At 41.2% G+C, this 17,876-nt stretch overlaps 1 protein-coding gene and 1 long non-coding RNA gene across 10 annotated transcripts in view; one reads left to right on the plus strand and one right to left on the minus strand.

The window, feature by feature from the left end:
• The first annotated feature begins 4,120 nt into the window (after positions 1–4,120).
• Positions 4,121–16,757, plus strand: LOC307221139. The gene is made up of 4 exons (XR_013841318.1): positions 4,121–4,624; positions 6,438–6,496; positions 10,629–10,728; positions 16,494–16,757. It is a non-coding gene; the product is annotated as an uncharacterized lncRNA (long non-coding RNA).
• Positions 4,651–17,876, minus strand: part of LOC307220913 (mucin-5B-like) — a 45,954-nt gene continuing 32,728 nt past the window's right edge. For 8 of the 9 annotated variants that reach the window (XM_079985100.1, XM_079985099.1, XM_079985097.1 and 5 more), the window contains 14 exons: positions 17,590–17,797; positions 16,764–16,942; positions 14,888–14,957; positions 14,654–14,778; positions 14,206–14,237; positions 12,833–13,010; positions 11,903–12,007; positions 11,116–11,156; positions 10,567–10,689; positions 9,695–9,790; positions 8,811–8,939; positions 8,306–8,345; positions 6,589–6,712; positions 4,651–5,087 (listed from right to left, as the gene is read on the minus strand). In XM_079985100.1, the coding sequence (XP_079841226.1) occupies positions 4,922–5,087; positions 6,589–6,712; positions 8,306–8,345; positions 8,811–8,939; positions 9,695–9,790; positions 10,567–10,689; positions 11,116–11,156; positions 11,903–12,007; positions 12,833–13,010; positions 14,206–14,237; positions 14,654–14,778; positions 14,888–14,957; positions 16,764–16,942; positions 17,590–17,797 (1,616 nt within the window). In that variant the 3' untranslated portion in view covers positions 4,651–4,921. The remainder of the gene's footprint in view (positions 5,088–6,588; positions 6,713–8,305; positions 8,346–8,810; positions 8,940–9,694; positions 9,791–10,566; positions 10,690–11,115; positions 11,157–11,902; positions 12,008–12,832; positions 13,011–14,205; positions 14,238–14,653; positions 14,779–14,887; positions 14,958–16,763; positions 16,943–17,589; positions 17,798–17,876) is intronic. The other variant, XM_079985101.1, reaches the window with a different exon arrangement.

A 17,876-nucleotide genomic window follows, 5' to 3' on the forward strand; every position in this document is an offset into this window, starting at 1 on the left:
CCACTTTCATGGAAATTGCCCAGCCTCAAAACATGACCAACATAAAATCTACTATATATTTCGGAAAGTTATTTGTTTCTTTGTCTGTTTTCTATGCATTTTGATACCTCTTAAGATATTGTAACCAAATTTTGTACAATGGTCCCTGAGATCAAGGAACAGGTTTTTGTCTGTTTTTCGTGACACCATTTTGAATAAAGATGGTGGAATGAATATTTCAAAACTGTGTTGTAATTGCAGAGTCCCGTGCACAGCGGAATGATGAGGAGTACGTGCCACATACTCTATATTACTTTATTTACACTTCAAAGCTGGTAGATTACAGAAAAACATCTTGCCTCTGCCGGAGCAGAGAAAGCATCCTCTCTCCTCTGAAGCACGGAGAGAAACACCTGCTAGAACAGTGAAAAACAGGAAACCAGTGTACGTCACATCCAGTCTCCTTTCCGGTGAGAAACTCCAACAGCAATTGGCTGTGGAATGTAAACACCTGTCTCGTGACAAGCACTTTCGCTGCACAGTGAAGGAAGCAGAAACCAACAAACTGCACTAATTTTTTAACCACCAATTTCAAAACTATGCTGGTTTTTATTTTCTTAGAACTCCCTAGCAACACTGGACAGATCTTGCTGATGAAATGTATATATTCCATCCTACATCCACCCTACAGTCCTCCGTCTGTGTCTTTGAGGGGATTTTTAGATGACTGATTGCAGGGGTTTGAACTAGATTACCACTGGGGTGCTTTCCAACTTAATGATTCTATGGTGATCCACCACTGAGGATGCCAGGGAGAAGTCAGAGGGGGCTCTTCTACCTTGAGGAATTGCACAGAAAGAATAACAAACTGCTACTTCTCCCTGTAATGAAGTACTTTTAAAAAAAAAGCCTGCCTTCTGGACAACTCCTAAAGATATAAGAATACATGAAATTCATTGTCTAGCATGCCAACACCACCCACCTACAGATTACACACTTTTCTAAAACACTTGCTGCAGTAGCCACATTTCTAACATACTATTAAAATCTATTGCACTACCATCTTTGTGTAGCATAGTTTGTGTGTCTGGTTTGACACCTGCTGGTGAAGGAGTGGCAATAGCATTAAATTGTTTGGATCTCCCTTCAACTGTGTATTTTTGGGTTGGAAGCAAAGATTCTCTAATACTAATATCCATAATTGTTGTGATACTTATAAATAATTCCAGTGGGGCAGTCGTGTTAATCACTTGTGTTATTTTTGTGGCACATTAAAGTTTGAGAGGGCACATATCTAGTCCATCTGCTTGGGGCATAATAAAATGTGGTTGTCTTTAATTTGTCACAAGATGTTTATTGTTGCTGTAGCTTAGAACACAAGCTTGTAATGTTCATAGAACTTTGGCTGGGGACACTTTGCAAGCTCACAACCATTGCTATGATTTATGGCACTAGTAATGGCAAGAATTCTGGTAGTGTCATCATGACAGTCTTGTTCTGAGCTTGAGATTTGTAGAAGAGGTCAGCTCCTCTACATGACCCGCTTATTTAACATCCAACCTGATTTGCTAGCACAATGACCGCTCCCCACTTAAAACGGGGGGCGCCCTTTGCGGGGATGCGTGCAGCCCTGGATCTGCAGTGGCCCCATCAGCATAGGCTTTGCCTTCCCTCAGGTGGGATACCTGGAGGTCCCCGCCTACCCCAGTGAGTTGTCCAATCCCACCTGGGGGGAAGCGTTGCCAGGGAAACCAGGCCAGGTAGGGGGAGGGATTACCTGCCCACACAATAGAGGGTGGATCTTAATTGTTAATCCTCACTTGGCTCCAGAGCTTCTCCCACCCTACCCACCCTCAGTTAATGCCTTCTTTTGCAGGTTATCTTTTCTTCATAGGTTTTGCAGGTTAACCTGTCTCCACAGGTATGCGGGCGCTGCTACGATAAGGTCGCTGTTAAAGGGCCGGAAAGGAATTTCCCTGCATTGGCAGGTTTCGCCTTTCCCGTAGCAAAACGTCACAACTTTGGCGGTATCAGGCCTTGGGCGGAATCCTTTAGTCCATCTTCCTCTTTGCGGCGGCGATACCAGGGTTCCCCGTTAAAGGGGTTTTTGAAGGGAGGCTTTGGCCGTACGCCGAAAGGTCGTCATTGCTCTCCCCTGCGGCGGCGTAATGGGGGCGGCTATCTCTGCTTGAACATATGTTCTCCAGAGCCGGCCCATCCCCCCCACACACACTGGATAACCCTGATGCTCCCTAGGTCCCCGGCTGGGGACTAGGGAGGGAGAACGCCCAATGCCTGAGCCAAGGTCTACCCACATTTGAAATTTAATAAAGTTGTGGCCAATTTAATCCCATAGCGCGTTGTCTAGAGTCGTTATTCCACATTTGCCTGCTAATAAATGTTGGAAATGTAAAGAGACTGAAGGTACATTCTTTCACCTTTGGTGGACGTGCCCAAGGATTAAGGCTTTCTGGGAGATGATCTATAATGAAATGAAAAAGGTATTTAAATATACCTTCCTGAAGAAACCAGAGGCCTTTCTCCTGGGCATGGTCGGCCAATTGGTGTCAAAGAAGGATAGAACTTTTTTTATGTATGCCACAACAGCAGCAAGAATACTCATCGCAAAGTATTGGAAGACACAAGATCTACCCACCCGGGAAGAATGGCAGATGAAGGTGATGGAGTACATGGAACTGGCGGAAATGACTGGCAGAATCCGAGACCTGGGAGAAGAGTCGGTAGAAGAAGATTGGAAGAAATTTAAAGACTATCTACAGAAACATTGTAAAATTAAGGAATGTTAGAAGGATGTTGGAATGAAGTTATGTGGTTTTAGCAGTAATGTTATAAAGGAGTATTTAAAAATGGATTGTTAATAGGTGAGAATGTAAAGTTATAATATATTAAGATAAATTATTAAGATAAAAGCAAAAATGGAAAGGATTTGCTGAAATAACTAATTGAACTAGAATACAAAAAAGGGAGGTGTGAGGAGGTCAGGGAAACAAGTAAATGAAAGTCAAGACATGGAAAGGTTGATTTGTTTTTAATTGTTTTTACTTTTTTGTATTTTGTATTTTTTGCTTCTTTTTCTTTTTTTCTTATTCTTGTAACCTTTTTGGAACTTTAATAAATATTATTTTTTAAAAAAATATAATTTATGGCTGTGTGCATACTACTACTATTTCCTTTGCGCTGAGCATGCTCACGCTGTTGGTTTGGGAAGCAGTGTACATGTGATGTTAGCCACAATCCACATCTATCCTGTTGTTGTTTTTATGAAATAATGATGCAGTATTTGAAGTTGTAACCAGAGTCTGTGAAAGAAGCTTTCCTAGCTGCTTTTGGTAGCTTTCTAACCAAGTTGGGATGCAAAGCAAAACATAAACCACAACACACTGTGAATCTTCAGTGGGTGTTAGCCTAATGCTTGTGGTGTGAGAGATCTTGTGGGAAATCACAATAAGTCAAGACTATTGGAATTCAGGAAAGAAAGTGTTTCCTCAGCAGAAAGAGCTGTGTTGGAGTCCAGTATAACCTAGAAGTTTCATGCAGGTGTGGCAACTTTTGAATATTATTGTACCTCAGGTGTTTCCCATAGCTTAATGCTACCCTAATAACATATGGCTGTATGCTGGGTTTCTATCATATAGACTCTAAGGAAGGCAGGACACCAATCTCCTGTAAGCTGATCTAACCAATCTGGACCACAGTACACTACAAGGAGAGAACATCTACTTGTAGGGCAAATAACTTCACCAATCTAACCAAACCACACTTTGCAGTGGAAGATCCCCATTCCCTCAAATGCCCAGTGTGACTGGCCAAGCTGAACGGTAGGAAGATTTCCTCTCAACCGAATACCAGTTAAGAGTATAAGGAAAACATCTACTCAGTGATGTGAATGAAATTATGCTAGGAATAGCTATTAAACAAACTGGTTGTAACTGTGTCCCAAATATCTCCCAGAGGAGGAAGTAATGTGGGGAGGGGAAAACATGAAGCTTATGTTCAGTGTGGTGGTGAATCAGACAACTGAGAGTTAATCACACAACATCTTATCCAGAAGGAGTTAGCAGAGTTGCGGTTAAACTGGTCATGCAGAGGTTGCAGAGGCCACCCCCGCTGCTAAATACCTTTGTCTGCACCCTACCCTTGGCTCCATATCAGACCTTTGCCCACATTCAGCATCTTAGCAGCTCCAGTACTGAACTCCTACCCACATTCCACATCATTTCAAGGCTTCTCAGTGTATTTACCTGAATGCAGCAAGAAGCCCCCATCCATCCTTTGTGCTGGTCAGTAGAGATAGTCGGGAAAGAGGCTCTGGAAGTGGTGCATGTGGCCCCTACACCAACTGTTTAATTCCAATGATAATAACACGCGAGTAGGGGCTACCCTCTTTCATAACTGTGTCCGACTCTTACTTTGAATACAGTAATGTTCTTTGTTTCTACAGATCCAGAATGCTACACTCCCCCCCCTCCCGACTTCCACAATGAATTTCCAGCCAAGTCTTTCACCAATCTTCTTGCAAAGATTTTAACGGTGTGTGTTCACATTGTGAATGTTTACACTACTAATTCTTCTCTGTCAGGTCTTTGAGAGTGAAAGAGAAGAGGATATACTGTAGCTGATCTAGGTGAGGTTATTGCAACAGAAAGCAAGTCAACTTGGAAACATAGTTTATTTGACAAATATCAACATTGTTCTTTGTCATTCAATTTCCTGTAGCAACTGGAATAAGAAACATGATTACAGGGATGAATCACTTTGTAAAAAAAATCCTAAACATCTCATATTACAGGAGTAAAAATGGATATGTGAATGCATGCACACACACACACACAATTGCACACAACTGCTTGAAGCAATTTTTAAAAAATGAATAATTCAAATAAAGACAAAACATTTCACCAACATTTTTTGGTTCATGATTCTATGTTGGGCATTTAGTTTCCACACAGCTACACTCATCTACATGAAGATATGTGTATTTCATATGCCTCCTTTTGCTGCAAACCAGTTCCACTCTCACTTCATGGTATTTTGTGGCATGGCAACATGTGCATCCATGCTTCATTTTGTGAGTGTCAAAGGAATATCTGAGGGAGAAAGCACAGGTGAAACGTTTTGACTGATGTTCCTCTTTACACGAAAAGCAGCCAGTGGTGTAAGCCAAGAAATAGTTTTCTAGCATTTATTCATTAACTAAGTGCACTGGTCTGTGTTTTTGGTTTAGCCCGGCCTTCATCAATATGGTGCCCTCCACATGTTTTGGACAACAGTTCCCACCACCCCTGACTGTTGGTCATGCTGATTGGTGGGGATTGTAGTCCAAAATATCTAGAGGGTGAAAGTTGGTTTAGGTCATTATGCTCCACTTTCTTCCCTCCCCACCAGTGTTCCATGCTAAAAACATTGAAGGAAAAAGGATGGAGATTGTGTGATTTTAGATCTCTGGGAAACTCTGCTTCTACTTCCGCTTCTGTTGTCCCCCCAGATCTGTGCACAATGTTAACTTTCTTTGACTGTGGCTTGTAAGCCATTAGGTGGCTTATAAAACTCATAAATAGTGTCACTATCAGCAGAAAAAAGCAGCAGCAAGGTTTCCTAATCGATATCTGCTTCCATTGCTAATAGAGGAGTGCATGCTGCTTCTCCTGCTGTCCAGCTCTACCAAAACAACAGGGGAAAAACAGAAAGAGGAATTGCAGAGTCCCACTGAGTTCTTGACAGGTTGTAGCCTGATCTATAAGAAGACACTGGGTATATACATGTGTCTCTCACAAAAGAGAAATGCCCATGTAGATCACAACATTCAGTGCTTTTGTACAGTGTGACAGTTTGAGTCCTGGTTATCAGAAGCTTTCCGCTATATTCAACACCTGACTGATTCTGAAATCTTAACCTAGGTCTTGCTCAAGCTGCTTAGATACCACCTACACTTTGGGGGTCCTACCCCTGTGCACTGAATTAACAGGCTGTTAAAAGAACTTGCTAAAGGCCTCTCAGTGCCTATTCTTTTGGTGTAACACCCTTGGAAAATAAGGAACATGTTACCACTACTTTTCACTGGGGAGGGGAAACACATTCTTGTTTAATTTATTGGAGCATCCAGTCAAGTGATTGTGTCATTATATCAAAAACCAGCCTTTGGAGAATAATTTGACGGCCAGCTAATTTGTATTATCCTGGACTCGTGGCAACATGCCAGACAGGTTGACCCATAGAGACCTTGTGCACATACTAAAGCAGTTGTGCCATTGGCTCACCTTATTTTTCCATAAATCTTGCAGTAAAATGATAAAATGTTGAAAGTCTCTGCATGTGTAGTGAAGCAACCATATGGTAACAACATATCTGTGTGTGCAAAGTGGGCAAATATGAAACTCAACTACTTGTTACAAGTCCAGGGTGACTTAATAGTGCAACTATTATTTGCTATTTTACAGAGGGTGGCAGTGGCAAAAACTGAGGTATATTCGTGCTCCAGGCTCATTTCCAGAAAATGGTAAGCAAAGAGGCACAAAGAGAGAATGCTGTGTCTGTGTTGTGCTGTAGAAGTCAAGTTGACTAAGACAGGTGGAGTAATCTTTTACTTACACAGAGTAGGTGTTGCAGGATCCTCCACAGGAAGGAACGTTGATAGGCCTGGCTGATTTACAATTCTTATAAACAATGAATTGCCTCTTCAGGTTAATTGTACAATTATGTGACAAGGGGGTACCTGAAAATGAAAGGGAAACTCAAATAACTTTACCTGATTGGAACTGAAACTATCAGGAACCAGCAGCTTTGAACTTAAAAGCAGTTTTATCTATCATTTCAAATGTAGCTGCTCATTCCACACACACACACCTAATATATGCATTTCTGTAGACATTGTTTGGTTGCAGGGCTACATTGTAAAATTCAAATAAGTGTGCATTTCAAAGGATGATTCTGTTTTGGTTCTCATATTGTTATGGAAAGTGCAATTTTGATAGATTCAGCTTTAAACACAAACTGAATCAAATATTTTCCCCTGCCCTAGATTTAACAGGCCTCTTTGAATTCCTAACAGCCGTCCTCTCGTACAAGAGACGGAATGGAATGTTAGCTGATTATTGATAGTTATAAGAATTTTCTATAACGACATCAGATATTGATTTTAGTGTAGTGCAAAAAAATTTTTTTTTAATTTTAATCTTAATCTTAAACTTTTCTTATGAATGGCTGATATTTGTCCTTGTGAGTTGTAAACTGTCTTATACTACTTGTGGCTTGTATGAGTCCGCTGTTTTATTTGATTTGTTTTGTTGTGTTGTGTTTCATGATGGGCGTAAAGCCGAATAAACATTTTGGTTTGGTCAGGCCTCTTTGAAGAACTTTAGATAGCTCTTCTTTTTGCTCTAATGCTATTGTTATTAATCAGCTGACATCACAGAAAACAGATTAGAGAAATGGATTTTTACTGGCATTCCATTGTGGTTTTGTGGTTTGCTTTTGTGTCATTGTCCAGGGGCTGTCAAGAGACTGCAGGTTCTTCCACAGGTTAGGAAAAGGACTCGAGACATGAAATGCAAATAGCTTTTATTCACAAAAGTAAAAGCACAACCAAGTTCATCTAGGCTAGTCTCCCCTAGTTGAAGACATTGCTGGAAGTGGCATCTGCCCCCCCCCTTCCCTCATTCTGGACTCCTCTCAAGTAGCCATAGACTGCAGCAAGGGAGAGGGATTCCCCTCTGGGCCCATCTGGCCCGTTGCTCAGCAATGGGCAGGACTCTTCATGATCTGGGTGTCAGTGGAGGAGGAGTGCTAGCTGGAGCAGGACTGCTGAGCAACAGAGGCAGTATCTGGCTCCTTGCTGTAAGTCTGAGCTCACGGTGCCCAGCCCTGTCCTGGAATGGCTTTCTTCTTCTGACTCTCCATGTTCACGCAAACCTCCTGCTTCGATCACCTCCCAGCTTGCCCCTTCTGCAGACTGGTCCTCCATGTCCTGGGCCCAAGTCTCTTTCCTCTGTGTCATCCCTGGGGGGCTCTTGGAAGGGCAGCGCCCCCCCTCCTCATCCAGCCAGTTCCTGACAGTTATGTGCAGTGCTTTTTTTCTTAAAAAATGTTTAGGGGTACTCTCATTTTGACTCAAGAAAATCACAATTTTATAGTTCAAATCAGAAAAATAAATACAGTAAATGGACAAAAGTACAAAGATTCACAAAATGTTTAGGGGTATGTGTACCCCTGCATACCCTCAGAAAAAAAGCACTGGTTCTGTGCAAACTGGGACTTTATAAAAGCTCTTTCGCTTTCATTCATCAACTATTGTAAAGAACATACTCACATATCTCACAGCATCCATCAGCAGCAGTTTGAATAGTTGCCTATTTTGAAAAGAAACATGAGAATATGTCACATTATAATATTAGTGCTTCACATCTTAATATTTCTTCTTCTTTTTTTTGCATGTCACTCCTTTTCCTCCTTTATGTACAGATTATAAATCTTTAAATCCATCCATTTTGCACCTGCTTTGTTCCTTCCTGCTCCTCGCAGCTAACTCTGGAAGGCTAACCAGCAATGATGGTTTATTTCACTCGCAACCAATCATAACCTGAAGTCAATATTCAGGAATATGCAGCTGTTCCATACAGGTATTGAACCTGCAGCCTTGGCATTATGAGCACCCTGCCCTAACCGACTGAGCTACCTGTTAGTGGGTTAGTGACATAGATCCCCAAACACAATCCAGCCGGCCTCCTTCTGTCTGGCTCTGGAAGCCAAATGGGTAAATAATAAGAAATGTGAGTTGAACTGATAAAAGTAAGCACTGCTATAATAATACTCACTGGGACACAGTTTGATCGATCAAACACTGGGCAAGATATTATTGTGGTACTCAGTATAAATTGATCTGATACCCTGGTGCATAGATACTGAGTACAGTTATCCTGTGGATCCTTGTAGGTCTTCCCAACCTGTAGTAGAAAAGAATATCCAGAAATAGGTGCTATTGAGCAAAAGAGCTGATCTTCATCTAGATTTTCCTACATTTTATTTTGTAAAAGCCCCTCACGCAAGTGTTCATTACATGAATGGTGCAGTGCCTAGTTTGGCTTGATAGTGGCTGACTACAGAAATAGAATAGGAAGTTATGTTTTAACCACGGCATTCACTGGTGGTTTCTCTCCTGTTCTGAAGATCAGGAGGGTCAGTTCAAATTCCCTCCTTTCCCACAGACATCCTGGGTGAACTTAAGTCAGCTGCAAATCTTTCTTCCTTAGTGCCTGTCCTATCTGTATGAAAAGTTGTTTTCTTCAATACCTGTATTTTGGAATGTATAGAAGTATCTCACTATTGCTAAAATCTAATTTCATGAAGGCATTTTATTCTATTGTTACACATGAAGCATTCAAAGAGAAGTCTCCTTAAAATTGTGTTTTTGAGCTAACTGAGTAATATGGCCACAACAAAACAATTACAGTAGTACCTTGGGTTAAGAACTTAATTCGTTCTGGAGGTCCATTCTTAACCTGAAAGTGTTCTTAACCTCAGGTACCACTTTAGCTAATGGGGCCTTCTGCTGCTGGTGTGCCGTTGCCATGTGATTTCTGTTGTCATCCTGAAGCAAAGTTCTTAACCCAAGGTACTATTTCTGGGTTAGCGGGGTCTGTAACCTGAAGCGTCTGTAACCCAAGGTACCACTGTACTCATAAAGAAGGTAAACACATACCTCAATGGTCACTATCCCAGGTGAAAGCTTTGTCACACATGCTGTCTGCACACATTCACCACAGCATTTTCCTTCTTTCTGGATATAGTGGAACCCCTGAGGATGAAAAGATGCTGATGGAAGGGATGGAAGGAGCTGCCAATTTCAATTCCCCCAGTTTCGCGTTTTTCCAGTCTTAAATTCAGTGGTCCACATTTTGCGTTATAAAGAAAATCCTCATGGAAATTCACCAGCATTTCTCCTTATAAACACATTTTTCCATGCAGTTTTGACTAACGTTCACATTTTTGCAAGTGATTTTTAGATTTTGGGCAACCCCTACTTCAGATTCTGATGGACCTCCCAGTTTGGGGTGGAATCTGGAGTTTTGACTGGAAGCCCAGAAACTACTTTAATCCCCAGAATTGTCCTTCAGGCTTCCTATTCTGTCTAGCTCAAGAAATATCAGGCTTAGTATCTGAACCAAATGTGATCATTATCTAGCATTTTTATTAACTAGCTGGTGTTAATGGTAGGCATCACAGCTCTCCCCTAAATTTCCATTCTGGTGTTATTTTACTTAACCCCCATCTTTTGGAATCACTATGTGTTAGTCTGTTATATGCAATGATGGATCATCTTCAAGGTGCTTTGCCCATAATGTACATAAGATTCATCAGATCTTCTGCTTTTCTCTCTATGGAAAAGCAACCTTTTATGGAAGCTTTCTCCCAGTGCTTCTCTCGGGAATTGTTGTTGCTGTTAACTACTGTAGTAGGGAAGCCATTTTCCAACCAGCTGCTGTTCACTACATTTGTCTAACCACAATAACAATGGCAAGGTAAGCTGAATCAGCAACAGAGGAGAAGTTAGTCATCAGTGTGTCTACCTACCTGTTGACATTCAGTAGAACAATTAATTGGAGTGCACTTAATTTTATTGGTTTGGGTTTTAGGATCCTGTGTTACAGTGCAAAAGCATTCATCACAATAGTCTGAAGGTACCACTGATCCAGGCTTAAACGAGAGATGGTAAAGCAGAAGGGGAAGAATCTGGTAAGTAAATCCAGCATATTAACACAGAAATGCTATTAAGCAGCATGGGATTAGTGAAAGGGTGTATTTAACAAAGTCATACTCAAACTAGACCCATTGAAATCAATGGACTTTAGTTCTAAATACACTGCTTTCAATGGGTCTATTCAGAATAGCTGGATATAACTCAAAGACTAACAGCTAGCATTAAAATAATTATTGGATTTTCAAGGCCAAAGAAGACACTATATTAAATTTCAAATTTCATTTGCATATTTTAAAAAGCAGCTATAAAAGTAATAGCCCATTGAGGGCACTAAAGAGCCCACCCTTTAGGTTAAAAAGTTCTCCCACCCCTGAACTAAATGAATATCATAGCAGTGAATTAAAGCAAGCAGCAGACCTTACCTGATACTCAATTCCTTTAGATACACAAACATTTTTTGGTTCTGTAAGTAAAAGAAAAATAATGCTCAGAAATGCTGAGATTTTCTTGACTTCTCTCCTATGGATTTCCTGGGTTCTTTTCTTCTTTTTCTACTATATTAGTTGTAGAGAAGAATCACTCACAAATTAGTAACAAAGCATTTTGATCCAGATAGTGAAAATACACATAATTATAGCCAAATGTGTTTTTAGCATTTTGTGACTAAGGCTGCACACATACACAGATAGCATGTTATTCTAAAATCAATGGAGAGAGAGCACATGTTTTTTCAACGTGGTCAACACTCAGTCTAGATCTATTGTGTATATTTTGCCCCAGAAGAGTGCTTCTTCGGAAACTAGTTTCATTCCAAAAATAAAAGCTCATTGCAGATTGATTCTGCATTTCCCCATAGGGTGCCCATTTGAAAACAGGTGTAGGTGTTAGTATCCACACCTGCCTAATAATGAGGTGGATGGGTGTACACCATGATCCCTTTTCATTTACCCAGGGTATGTAGAGGTAGAAAAAGCCACTCAAGGGAAGGGTTTTCAAACACATACCAAGTAACAACTCCTACCTCCTTGGGTGGCATTATGTAAAATCAATCTAGATTTAAAGCAGCATGTACAGGATGAGCGTGAATGATTCCAGATTGGGGTGTGTGGACCTACCGGTATATTTTCCCCTATACACATAGGGTAGTGTGTATGTTGCTTAACTGTGCTTCCACTCCAAAAATGACATGTATGTGAATTTAGTACTTACTACAGACATGAATGGGACAACAGGCACCATCAGAAGTGGTTGCTACAATTTGGAAGCCTGGATTGCATTTCTGTTTGGTTAGAGGACACGACTTTTCATTACATTCTGTGAATGAAGAAACAGATAAAATATGAGGCATTCACTTTTTCTTGCATTTCGATAATGTTGTAGGTAAAGAAACCCTCTATTCTTCATGGGCTGGCAACAACCTATTACTGCTTTTTAAAATACTATTTACCTATAAACATTATACCCCACCACCCAAGCTCAAGGTGGCATACATGGTTCTTTCTCTACACAACCCTGTTAGATAGGCAAGGCTGAGAATGACTGATACATGTACTTCGTGGCTGAGTGGGAAACTGATCCCAGGTCTCCCCAGTCCTTGTCCAGCACTCTAACCACTGCACCACACCAGCTGGTGATGATGAATATTTTTGAACAAAATATTCTGGATTACTCATGCAGAACTGGTGCAGTGAGGACAGCATGCATTCTCTGTACATTATTCCAGAAAGCATACAGTCTTTGTTCTGCATTAGTAAATGCATCCCTAAAACTTACTGAAGTAAATAAGAGAACAAGAAGAACATACATTTAAAGAAGATTGGGCAATGTTTATTGTGAATATATGGGGGGCAACTGTGTACACTTGATAACGCTGGCAGCATTAAGATAAATTCAACAATGTAAATAAGTTTTGATGGATGTAATAATGGAATAATGAATGGTTTAGTTTATGTAAAATATGCAGGGATTTATGGTATACAAAATGAACCGTGGAAAGAGAAGAAGGGAAGTCATCGATATTGTAAGGATGTTTAAATGAGTATTTAAAATTGTAAAACAGAAAATCTAATAAAAATTCTATCTATATCTATCTATCTATCTATCTATCTATCTATCTATCTTACTGAAGTACTTGCTTACCACACACTATCTCTGTGCAGCAGGGATCTTCTGGCTGTATCCGCACTATAGGTACAAATCCTTCCCTTGTGCAAGTGATTGGCGGAGATCTTGCACAAATGTGGGGGGAACAAGAAATATCCAGTGTGTCCTTGCTACAGGTGCAGACCTGACAATCTTTTTCCCACCTCTCTCCTGGCTGTATAATAAATGTTCAAAAAAGGAAAAAAGGAAAAAATGTTGACCAGAGTAATTAATCATTCTGGGGCTGAGTTTCTGCTAGAGTTTTTGATGGGGAAAGACCACAGCTCAGGGACAGGGTACATGCTTTGGTAAGACTGGGATGGACTCCTATCTGAAATCTTGGAGAGCAAATGCCAGCTAGCATTGACAGTTCTGAGCTAGATAGACCTGTGGGGAAGTGTGTCTACTGTAGAGTTGTTTTGAAACTACTTAGTGTTTTTGTACACTTTCCTTCCTCAAACAAAGGCATAGTGGGTTGAATCTAGCACAGTCACTGAATGAGTGGAACAACTTCCACTTGTGCAGTGAAACTTCCTCTCCTTCTCCTTCCCTGTACACCTCTGCCTTAATCTGCTCTAGATGTTTGGGTGATACCTCAGAGCAGATTTGGAGGGAGTGCAGAGGCATACACAGGGGGAGGAGAGAAAAGGGAAATTCTGTTGCACTTGTGCAGTAAGGTAAGGTAAAGGGGACCCCTGACCATTAGGTCCAGTTGTGACCGACTCTGGGGTTGCGGCACTCATCTCGCTTTACGGGCCGACGGAGCCAACGTACAGCTTCTGGGTCATGTGGCCAGCATGACTAAGCCGCTTCTGGCAAACCAGAGCAGCGCATGGAAACGCCGTTTACTTTCCCGCCGGAGTGGTACCTATTTATCTACTTGCACTTTGACGTGCTTTCAAACTGCTAGGTGGGCAGAAGCAGGGACCGAACAACGGGAGCTCACCCCGTCACGGGGATTTGAACTGCCAACCTTCCGATCGGCAAGCCCTAGGATCTGTGGTTTAACCCACAGCGCCACCTGCATCCCTTACTTGTGCAGTAACTTCACCCAGTTGTTTCTCAATCTACCGTTAAGGAGCCAACTTTTCTCATTCTTCTATGGATAAGTTAACTAATATGAAACCATGACATGTGAGTTCCCAACCTGCTGTAGAATGTGCATGACAAATAAACTCTTGCACTATATTGGCTAACCATAATAAGCACAGAATGCTGTGATAGTTTGTCTTCTTGCATTGGTTCTTGCATCGTATTTGATCTGTGCCAGTGTTCAGCAATTTTAGGCAGTATTAGCTTGTGGGCAGAGTGCAAAATATTATTCTGGCTGTATATCAGCTGTAGAACACATCTTCTGCACTCCTCCTTACCTGTCTCAATAGTCCATCAGTTCCTGTGCAGCCTACAAGTTAAAACAGTTGGAATATGAGACAGACCATTTCAGAAATAAAGTTAACAACACTGAAGATACATTCATATACAAATCAGGACCCTGAAAGGGTGTATGTCATATGAAAAATCATGAGAGAGCCACGGCCGAAAAATGCATTGCTCACATTTCTAAATTGTGACATTTTCCTGCTTGCTCTATCATCATGCAAGGATTGTTCTAAGGGGGCATTTTATCCAAGCTAATATAGCTAACTTCCTTTCCCAGTTTTTCTTCCCATAGTGCTTGCTTCATTGCTTCCTGATCCTTTCTAGGTTGCACTAATCCAGCATGCAACCTACATGCTGCATAGGCAGCTGGTGTGGGTGGGCAGTCTCATATGGGCATCTTGGGCCAACTGTATTCCCAATTTCCCCCAATTTCCTTACCACAGACAGAAACACAGATACTATCATGGTGATTCAATTGGATCATTCCATCCGGACAGAAACATCCTTCAACAAGGATTCCTGGAATGTCAACTTTTGCTGGATTTGCACCAACAGCATTTTTTCTGTAGGATTGTGTTAACAGGATAAAGGAAAGGTCACTGATCAATTATTCAGTTATTCATACACACACACACACACCATTTGATAAAGATTTGTCTTGCAGTTACTCACCCACTATTGCAAGTGAGCCTTTCCATTCTTCCACATGGCTTATAGATTTGATCCCGAGAGCATCTGAGTTCTGTGAAATATTGACAAATTTCATTCAGAGTGCATTTACGTTCTAAAAAGCTAGAACAAATTCTAGGAAGCAATTCCACTGAAAATATTCATGCAGATTGAGCGGGGTAGTTTCATTCACATATATTTTGATGGATGCAGGGTTGTCCTGCTCCACTGTTTGTTTGTTTTTTTTTGGGGGGGGGGGGGTTCTTTGTGTACTAGCCATAATCTTGTACGGATGAGCAAATGGATGTGGCAGTGGCAAACAACACTTGTCGCTACTTGGTAAGGATGAACACATTGATCTGCTTCAGTTCCATGTCAATTGTGCATTTTTTCATTCATAAATCCAATCTGTCCCATTTCCACATTAATTAAACAAATGTTTTTATTTAAATATGTATTTTATCTCAGTGAACACATTTCTATTTTATCCTAAAAATCACATTTAAGAATGTATTTTGATTTTTTAATACAACAACTGTATTGTGAAATTCAGAGAAGTGTAAACTCTGAATGAAAATTACATTCTAATTCATACATTTGTCTGAGGTGTGTGGATCAAATTGGTCCACGTAGGAATTGATAGAAATATATTTCCTCACATGATGCAGTGCACACACACCATTTGAATGGCAATGCCCAACAACTTTGGGGGAACCTGGCCCCCTCAAATATTTTATTGGGGGGCAAAGACCCCATGGCCCCTAGGAGTTGGCTACTCTGTGTCTGCACAGTGGATGAGGAAAGGGAGTAGAGGATCTACCAGTACAACAGTTGATAATATAGTACCGAGTCAGGGGGATCCCATTTTCTCTGTAGAAGAGAGAGAGACCCAATCTTCTAAATCTCACTGCAACTCAAAGAGGGTAGGCTGTTGTGGCTGTTGTTGTGATGCAGAAGTCAAGGGTCATCTCTGGGTTAAGCTCAAGGCACTGAACCTCAAAAGCTGCCTAATAATGCCAATGGCTGGTGCTACCCTGCAAAAATTTGTTGTATCCACAAAACTAGTACATTAGGAAGAAGCCTACTTTCCTTATTTATTTATTTATTTATTTATTTATAGGGACGCAGGTGGCGCTGTGGGTTAAAGCCTCAGCGCCTAGGGCTTGCCGATCGAAAGGTCGCCGGTTCGAATCCCTGCGGCGGGGTGCGCTCCCGCTGCTCGGTCCCAGCGCCTGCCAACCTAGCAGTTCGAAAGCACCTCCGGGTGCAAGTAGATAAATAGGGACCGCTTACCAGCGGGAAGGTAAACGGCGTTTCCGTGTGCGGCTCTGGCTCGCCAGAGCAGCGATGTCACGCTGGCCACGTGACCCAGAAGTGTCTTCGGACAGCGCTGGCCCCTGGCCTCTTAAGTGAGATGGGCGCACAACCCCAGAGTCTGTCAAGACTGGCCCGTACGGGCAGGGGTACCTTTACCTTTACCTTATTTATTTATTTATTTATTTTAGTGTGAGCATTCAGTCATGCAGCCTTCTGTCTAAAATGGTATAGCCCTCAGTGCAGAATCTCCCCACTTCAAAAGATAATCTGTTTCATATTCTAATCCTTACAGGTTTTCTGAGTTGCTGGTTTTCTACATCTAATGATTTATATCATGTTCAACTGGACACAGATTTATAGGGATGAAGTGCCCTAAACTAGAAGACTGCAATTTGGACCTTCTTTTCAAACTAACATTATACTTTGGGAATTCAGATCTCAGTGTTCCTGAGAGGAGCTTATTTTAGGCTCGTAGAGCCAGCAGATAACAGATCAAGAACATGTCAGCTGATAAAAAGGAGTAACCCTCAACAACCCTCTCCTGGGATGTCATTCAGCTCACCACACTTCCTGTTGGCTTTGCTTCTCCAGTCTACACAGATCCCATGGGACCCACACAAGGCTGCATAGGCCTGGAGACTTCCACATTCCATGTTCTGCTTTGGTGAAGAGCAGCCATCCACAACACAGGCATCATAGTACGGCCGTGGCGGAACATCATTGTGACATTCTGTAAAACTCCTTGTTTAATTTTAAAAAATGAAGTTTATTTACAGAGTGAACTAATGTGTTCCAAATAAGAGAGAGACAAAATAATTAAGGATGGAGATCTGTTATTATTCTAAACTTGCTGACTGTAAGACTTACTTAAGAGAACAGCTATGGATTCTGCCCAATACTAGTCAGACTAGACTCACTGAAATGAATGGATTTGGTCAACTCAGCTTTGTTAATTTCTGAGTCTAGCATGAGTAACACTTACTTAAATGCTACCATACCTTATACTAATAATCCAGCATAAAATACATGTCTATTATAATTACAGCGAACTGTGCTTTGCATCATTACCAACACACACTCACTTTGAGCTGGTGCATAACCTTCCTTAGCTAGTTTTTTCTACAGCAACTTAATGGAGTTCACATGGGTATTTCTACTTCAAAATTAAACTTGAAAACATGCATACCTATTATTATTATTTTTAATTTTTCAGCAAACTTAAAAGCAACAACCAAATTTAATTGCCTCAACACTTGGGTGTCCATCTTAAGATGGCTACCCTGGGAATAGTAAATGTTGCTGCGCAGGATTTAAGTGACCAAAATAAAGAGGAACCTCAGTTTATGTAACATTCATTAAATGTAACATTCATTAAAAGTGTGCTTTACCAGATAAGTTTACATAGGGGAGGCACTACACAGGCGGCCATTTTGGATGGTGACATTTGAGTCTGAAAAGGTGCCAAGTGTTGCCCTGCATCACAATGTCTAGTGATGAGGTCCATCATTTTCCAGTCCATTGCCATTTCTGTGAAAGAATCTGCAATCTTGCCATTCCTTTTCATTGCATCATCTGTCTTTTTGTTGGTGCACGTACCTGGTCAAGATAAGAAGGTCACTTCAAGCAAAGGCTAGGAAGGCACAAGCATCTGTAAACCGTCTAGTACAAAGGAAAG

This window comes from Podarcis cretensis (assembly GCF_951804945.1).
Source record: "Podarcis cretensis genome assembly, chromosome: 1".
NCBI lineage: Eukaryota > Metazoa > Chordata > Lepidosauria > Squamata > Lacertidae > Podarcis > Podarcis cretensis.